General features: G+C 36.4%; 1 protein-coding gene across 1 annotated transcript in view; it reads left to right on the top strand.

Annotated features, from left to right (window-relative positions):
• Nucleotides 1-1340, top strand: part of HDHD1 (haloacid dehalogenase-like hydrolase domain containing 1) — a 43918-nt gene extending 42578 nt beyond the window's left edge. The window contains 2 exon segments of the mRNA XM_010004654.1: nt 1121-1172; nt 1175-1340. Of these exon segments, the coding sequence (XP_010002956.1) occupies nt 1121-1172; nt 1175-1287 (165 nt within the window). The 3' untranslated portion in view covers nt 1288-1340.
• The last annotated feature ends 6921 nt before the right edge of the window (nt 1341-8261 follow it).

The following is an 8261-nucleotide window of genomic DNA, read 5'->3' as shown; positions in this document are numbered from 1 at the left end:
GGAAAGGCATGAGAGAGATATTTGTGGTAAGGCAGAGTTACACTGTCTGGAGTGTTTGAGGAAAATCACATTAATTGTTCCAACATCTGTGTTGAATTACTGAAATTACTGTGGCAGTAATTTTGGTATTATTAGTAGTAGCAGTGCTAATAAATACTGTCTGAATTGCAGAAGTGTAAGAAACCACTACTCAGTGCAGGTCACAATTTTTTTGGATGATTCCAAAGGTTTGGAGGATTCCAAAGGTTTCTCCATGACCAAAAACTGAAACTCAAGACTGGATGTCAGAAAGAGATGAATCATTATATGCATTCTGCAGTGAACTCCAGAAACTTTATCTTTTGTTGTGTAAAAGTGCAGACTAGCTTAATTGTTACATATTTATTTTATGTACTTACTTTTCAGTGTTCTGCTGTTAAATTACAAAATTCACATAAATAAAGTATTAATTATTTTTAATAACTTCACTACAAAACTGTGATCTTTAATGATTGTGACTGTTGTAAGACATGGAGCTTTTACTGACTAAGTTATCTCTTCTCTAAAAGTAACCTTCCAATGTAATTCCTGTTTTTTTTTCCTCACCATTGCTTTGGAAGAATTAAGCAAATAAGAGCATTTGACACTCTTCTGACAAGTGACTTCTGTCTTATTGTCCACTCATCCAAAGTCCTAATATTGACCTAGATAGTGTAGTCTTCCCCCTCCTCTGTGTGTAAGAAAAGCTACATCTCAAAGTGAAAGCACTGCTTTTGCCATTTTGCAGGTTATAATATTGGTCTTGAAGAGTTAAATTGCCTACTTATAAAGGTAGTTAAGCACTTGCTTAACTTTACCTTAAGCTTGTGCTTAAACCTATCCCTATAAAAGAAATCACTTAGGAACATCTGGAGAACCAGTTGCTAGGATTTAAGTTTTGATGTTTTTTGACTTGAAATGTAATTGAGGTTAATTACCATGCAGATGTTTGCATTGAAAGGCTTGCCTCTCCCTAAGTCAGGAATTGAGTTTAGCTTTCCTACTAAGTTTTATTTGGGATCATTCTTTATTTTAAAAGTAAAGCTTGAAAGTTCATAGTAACATTGTTCTTTAATTTTTTTCCTCCCAAAATGTTTTCCAGTGTCTTGTGTTTGAAGATTCACCACTTGGAGTCAAAGGAGCCCTGGCAGCAGGAATATGATTCCAGAAGAAAAATTAAATCCAGATCTTAAAAAGGAGGCAACACTACTGCTGAACTCCATGGAGGATTTCAAACCAGAACTGTTTGGTTTACCACCATATGATTAATATTGATGAACATGCACTTGACTAGAGATCAAGAAAGTGGAATTAAATTTTGTAATGATTTTCCATTTTTTTTCTCTCTTCCTCAAAATTGAGGGACAAAAATCCTGTTAACACCAAGTCTTCCACACAGTACTCTTGAAAGTTGACTGGAATGTTTATGATTTCTCCTTGTAATAAGTGCTAAATTAAAGCAACTTTTCATCTAGTGAAGTGAATCCAGCCTTGTTCTCTGTACGTCATAATGTTTTCTGGGAAAATTATGAAACTATTTAGACAATTTATTGTAATTGCATTGAACGCTTCTTGTTCTGTTTCCACTTGAATGACTTATTGTTTAGATCTTAACCAGAAATCTGTTCTGGATTGGCTTTTATCCCACTAAATTGTTTTTGATACAGTTATCACTACCAACATGTTTATCCATTTCGTCATCCTGTACTTGTCTATCTCTTCCTCTTTGTATCATGCTTCTTTGGAGTGTTTTTTGCAGTTATTCACCGGATTTTGTTGTACTTTCTATGTTTTTCTTTTGGGGGGTTTAATGAGATGACTTCCAGAGGTCCCTTACAAGCTTCATTACTGTATAATTCTTTCATAATCGTTTTTGGCATGAAGATACACTGCTAGGAGCTATACAAGGTTATGTGATCCTAGAGTTTAAACAAAATGCTTCGCATCTTCCTTCCTTTTTTTCTTATATTCTTCTCATTTTCCACTTTGCCATGTACCCTTCCCTGTCAATCTTGTGAAATGAATCTAACCTGTCTTCCTCCTTCAGTTTTGGTAAAGTTATGGTCCTAACTTCTTCATGTCCAAATAGGGTACGTTTCTGTAGGCCATCCTTACTTTTCCATTCTTTCTTCTTTCCTGAGCCCTTTTTTTTGCCAAGTTCTTTACAGAGAGTTTTGTTATCTGATTTTAAAACACAGAAGTTGTAGTTTTGGTTTATTTAATTACTTAAAATGTATTTTCCTGGCTACCATAATTTCCACAAAATGTTTGTGTTGTCATCTGTCCTTCTTACTTCTCTCTGTTTCTGTCATCTCATCAGGACAAGGGTAATGGTCCCTTTAGAGAATGCCATGTAGGCAGGTTTTGGTGGAATCTGACTTAACATGAGCCAGCAGTGTCCCCAGGTGGCTAAGAAGGCCCAACACCATCCTGGCCTGCATCAGGAATAGTGTGACCAGAAAGAATAGAGGTGATCGTGCCCCTGTACTCAGCACTGGTGAGACCACACCTCTAGTACTGTGTTCAGTTCTGGGCCCCTCACTACAAGAAGGACTGAGGGGAGACCTCACTGCCCTCTGCAACTACCTGAAAGGAGGTTGTAGGGAGGTGGGAGTTGGCCTCTTCTCTCAAGTGAATAGTGGCAGGACGAGAGGAAATGTCCTGAAGCTGTGCCAGGGGAGGGTTACACTGGATATTAGAAATAATTCGTTTACCAAAAGAGTGGTTGGACATCCCTGGAAGTGTCAAAAAGCAATATAGATGTGATGCTTAGGGACATGATTTAAGCACTGAACAGGTAGTTTAGGTTGTGGTTGGTGGATTTAGGTTATGGTTGGACTTGATGATCTTCAAGGTCTTTTTCAACCAGGGTGATTCTGTGATTCTGTAATCCGCAAGTACATATGTGACAAAGTGAAAACAGTATCTTTTGCTGTGTCTAAAGAAAGCTGTATTATGTGGGGTTTATGACTGTTTTATAAAATGAACTATTGTACTCTGCATTTAAACTGTACTTCTTATTGTGTCCATAAGATACTCCAAAATCTTGGTAAGATATCAAAATCTATAAAGACAAGGAGCATGAAATATGTCAAATAAGAGAATTTCTGTGTAATATGAAAAGACTTCTCTGACCTTTTTTTAATTTATTTTGTTTTAATATAATCTGGTTTTTATGATCTTCCTCACAAAAATCTTTCCTAGGCATTTCTGATGTTTAACTGTTTTAGGTTTAAGGTTTTTTCATCAGGAACAAAAACTAAGGAATCATAGACCCTTCAGTATTCAGGATGAGTCCTTACATTATATTTTTTTTCTTTCTGTCTGTTTTTGGTGGGTTTATTTTTTTTTTGCATATTTTATGTAAACTTTTTATTTTCTGATACTGTAGTCAGTTCATGCCTCGAAAAAATAAGAATTTTTTTTTCCCATATGATCAATCAGGTATGACTTAGATGGTACAAGAAGATTTTTAGTACATATAGTGTAATTGTTTACAGTTAACTGCTTTTTATTTAAGGACCTGGAAGCATTTTTTAATTTTTTATTTTTTTTTAAAGGATAAATATTGTTTCTTTGTAGGTGTTGCATATTATGTTATTTCTTTAGACCTATGGATATTGCAGCCATTAATGTTGGTACAGTGACAATACCCTGTCCCATGGAATTTAAATTCCATTTCTGGTCTTTGCAGGCAAGATAACAGAAATACTGCTACATGATTCCTACTTGGAATAATGTTTCATAACTCAAAGTGTTAACTCAAGAGCAACAAATCTGAGTTTTAAGTGTAAACTATGTTCCTGTTGGGATCCCCTTTGTTCAAAATTACTGAATTCCAACAGGGAAGTTACTAGGTAGAACAAGCTTTAATAAGCTGTAATTGGTAACTTTTTCAAAGTTTTGTGTATATTTCATTTAATTGGGGAGCTTTACAAAAACTAAAAAGGGACCACATGTCATTTGCCGTTTACTTCAAAGTGTCTGTCATTAAAGTCCTAAATTTTAAAGATGTAGACATTAATAAATATATCACTGACAAAATCTGAATTATTTCATCACGACCACCATGATGAGAACAGCATCTCCTGGTGTTCTAATTTAATGCCTTATCTTTTGCTGAGAATTAATTCCAAAAACTATCACTTCTTAATAGCAAGGTCTATCCCATATATGCTTTTCTTCCATGCTTTTAGTATTCCACCTGACAGTTGTCAGTGAGAGTATTGCACCAGACTGAAATCTGTGAACGTGAGTTATATGGTATAACCTTCCACTCCATTAAGTAAAATTCTCTTTCATGTACTTTACTGCTTGCTGTTGGCCAAATTCCTGGTCCTGTGCAGAACTATTATTTTACTATTTTAAAAGTACCAGTGTTATGGTTAGTGTTTCTCTTGACCAAATGAGAAATCAAAAGAGTACACAAAATTAAATTCTAAAAATCCTGTCATCTCCATCATATGTGAGGTGGGTATTCATGTCAGCAGTAGGTGACTGTAGCCTCATTAACCATATACCAAATATCAACATATGTTGGTATGTATTTCTTTACCCACTTTTTGTTGGATTTATTAGCAGTGTAGTGCTGCTACTTCATTTCAATCCTCTTAATCCCACCTGTAGAAGCAAGAATGCATCCTGTGCTCGAATCTGATGGGGCAAGAATATCTACCAAATTATAACAGTAGTTTGTTAAGCAACTGTGTATGTGTGTGCTTCCTCTTGCATCTGCTCATATGTTATAAAGACAATATGACTTTACAAAGCTGCTTAGTATTCAGGAAAAAAGATTAACAAATCACAGGGTGAATTAAAAGGTTGCTGGTTGCAATTTAATCACATTCCTTTTGACAAGTATATGAGGAAAAAATCTTTTGCATTTTGAAGTGTGGACTTTGATATGTCACCATGAAAATCAGACCTTTAATAGCAGTGAGACAGAACTTGAAAAGTATCTTAAAATTCTTAATAATCAGAGAGAAGAAACACCAGTGAGCAAAAAATAGAAAGCTCATAGATAGTTAGTAGTTCTTAAAAGACCAAAGATTGCCTCTGAAAACAGTTACCGGATAACTAGCATTTCTGTATGATAACCAGGATCTATAACCAAGGCTATACAAGTCAACCAGCACAGAAAGCTAAAACTCCTGATAAGGGGAAGAGACATCTCTCCTCAGCTGCTCTGTTTCTATCTTCAGGGGCAGGGGGGAAGGATTTTTAATTTTTTTTTCCTCTTATATTCCTGACTTCTAGAGCCTGCAAGACGGGTATTAGAATTCTGGTGATCCAGACAAGCCTCACTTCCAGCTTCGATGTAGGCAGTACCCAGTGTAGCACAAATCATAGTGCCAGGATAAAGAATAGCTGAGAACCAAGTAAGAACTGAAGATGTGGAAAGGACAGTCCTGTTTCTTTTAGCATAAAGTATTTCTTTGTCATCTAGGTCTTGCCACAATTCCGGAAGCAAAATCAAGCTTAGAAGTTATCAGTGAAGCGGAATAACACTTGATAGTACCATTTGAAGTAAAAAGATCTACCTGGAGAGAAACACCTCAGAACACCGAGAGAATCACAACACAACCACAGCTGAAAATCCTCGGCCATTTTACCAGTACACAGTGAGTTACCGCAGGATGGTGGCAATAGAGAGGGAAGCTCAAGACTCCAAACATGTGAACATGGATGACTGCCTGAGGAAAAGGTGTGAAAAAAATGGAGAAACCGGGAAAAAACAAGCGGAGAAAAAAAAAAACACAATGGAAAAAAACTGAAAAAATGGAAAAAAATGGAAAAAACTGGAATAAACCAGAGAAGACCAGGGAAAAAAAGGAATAAACCGGAATAAACCAGAAAAAAATGGAAAACTGGAAAAAAACAGTTCAAACCGGAAAATGGAAAAAACTGGAATAAACCGGAGAAAACTGGGGAAAAAAAAGGAAAAAAATGGAATAAACTGGAATAAACCAGTAAAAACGGAAAACTAGGAAAAAAAAAGCAGTTCAAACCGGAAAAAACCTGAATAAATCGCCTTAAACAGGTTAAAAATGGAAAAAATAATGGAATAAACTGGTTTAAACTGGGAAAAAAATGAAAATAATTGAATAAGACAGAATAAACCAGAATAAACGGAAAAAAAAACAACTGAATAAATCAGAATATACTGGAATACACCGGGAAAAAATGGAAATAACAGAAAAAAACCTGAATAAATTGGAAAAAAATGGACAAACCAGAAAAAAAACCATAAAAAAGAACAAACTGGGAAAAAATGGAAAAAACTAAAAAAACGGAAAAAAAGGGGGAAATGGAAAAACCGGGAAAAAACAAAAAAAAATGTGAAAAACTGGAATAAACTGGAAAAAAAAAAAAAAAAAAAGGAAAAAACCCACAAAAAAACAGAATAAGCCTGAAAAAAAAGAGCAGTAGAGGCACTTAATATTCTTTTCTTATTCCCCTACCACCTTTTTTGGACCATATGTAGCCCCTTCCACTTCACTGCAGTTCTACATACTTTGGGTGGGGGCTCCTTGTGCCATGCATTTCAGGGATGGGGAGAGGATTTCTTGGGGCACATGGGAACCTTCAGAGTAGTGAGGACCATGTGGCTCAACCCAGCCATCAAGCTGCCTATGGGAGGCTGTTCCCAGGATTGACCTTCAAGGACAGAAGATCCTTGACACAGGTCAAACAGAGCTCAATTTCATACCTGACAAATTGCTTAGTTATCTAAGGGTTCTGACCAGCCTTTGTCAAGTATCTTTACCTGAAGGAGTGAGTGGGGCCAGAGCAGTAGTGTTTGCAGAGCTTGAGGTTTCCCTTTGGCTGACACTTCACAAATTATGGGTCTAATCACCTTATTATTGAAGTGGAGAACAGAAGAAGGACAAGAACTTTAGAAACTAAAGCCTGTACCAGAATTTCCAAGAGGCAAAGAGCCTGCCCCAGCAGTAGGGTTCACTGACTGTGCTGGTGGCTGTGTCTGCATTAGATAGTATAATGCATGGGGTAGGGAGTAGCAGAAGAAAAGCTGTTGATCTCTTCTCTTCTTCAGCCTTTGACCGATGGGATGGATGTCATGAGTCAGGGGGATAGGGAGAATGCAGTTTTGATTGCAGTACCAAAAATGACAGAGGAATGGTGTACACATGATGGGGGTAACATAATGTTAATCTTTGCTGAAATACCATCTTTATTTAAAAATCGTGAAGACTGTTCAAACTGTATTGAATCATTTTATTACTGTATCTTCATTGCTTGGATATGATTCAGAAGTGCTATATTTTACGTGAAAAATTGGAAAGCTGATTAAGTCAAAATGGATTTCCTGATGGCCTATAAATGCAGCCTTGTAAACTTATTGATTATGGCCCTCAGTATCGTTCTTATTGATGCCTGCATCAGAAATGTAAAGCCCATGGTGTTCACTTTCTTCAGATCAAACACATTAGGAAAGTGACTTTATGTTTTCCAGTGCAACATAAGGCAGGAAAATATGGTGGGAGTTTTCCCTTCTCTAATGCAAATTTTACTGTAATTAATCGTATTTCATCCTGTCGTATTTCCTTAGCCTATGTTGTATAACTCCAGTTATTAATGATTTTATCAAAGGTACAGAGCAAATAGGGTAACTGAAACTTGTGGCTGGAAATGAATTTATTTGTCTGGAGTGTACTAAACACATTTCATGGCTATCTTATCAAATTATTGTTAATTTTTATGGGTATGGTTGAAGTAAAGTGGTTTGTGAAATTGTATATGAGCCATAGGTCCTTTCAACTCTAATTTTCTAGTAAAGACTCAACTGTATTAGGAAGAGCTTGTAAACCTGATATGGAAGACTTCTTGACATCCACCTGTAAGGATCTGGGGCACAATTGTCATCTGCACTTGTTAAAACCACTGCTGTATCTAATATGAAATTAATACCCCTTATAAAGAGGGAAGGGGAAGGGAGGGGAGGGGAGAGGATGGCACCCTACCCACTCAGTTGACTCCAAGCCTTCTCAGTCAGCTGAATCATCATCTATTTGGGTGCAGAAGACATCTGTTTGGCTCTTCTCCTTCCAAGCTTTAAAAATACAGGGTATTTCTCAATGACATTTACTTAGGTTATCAGCCTTCCCCAGAACATGGAAGTAAACCCTCATCACTATAAAATCTGTTTTAGGAAAGAGAATGCTTAAAGGACTGAACAGTTCCTATGAGCACACTACAGGGAAATTGACATTCCATTTTCCCCT

The sequence above is a fragment of the Chaetura pelagica genome, unplaced genomic scaffold (assembly GCF_000747805.2).
Source record: "Chaetura pelagica isolate M959 unplaced genomic scaffold, ChaPel_1.0 scaffold178, whole genome shotgun sequence".
Taxonomy (NCBI): Eukaryota; Metazoa; Chordata; class Aves; order Apodiformes; family Apodidae; genus Chaetura; species Chaetura pelagica.
Note: the sequence above shows the minus strand (reverse complement) of the source record. Positions and strands in the feature narration are given on the sequence as shown.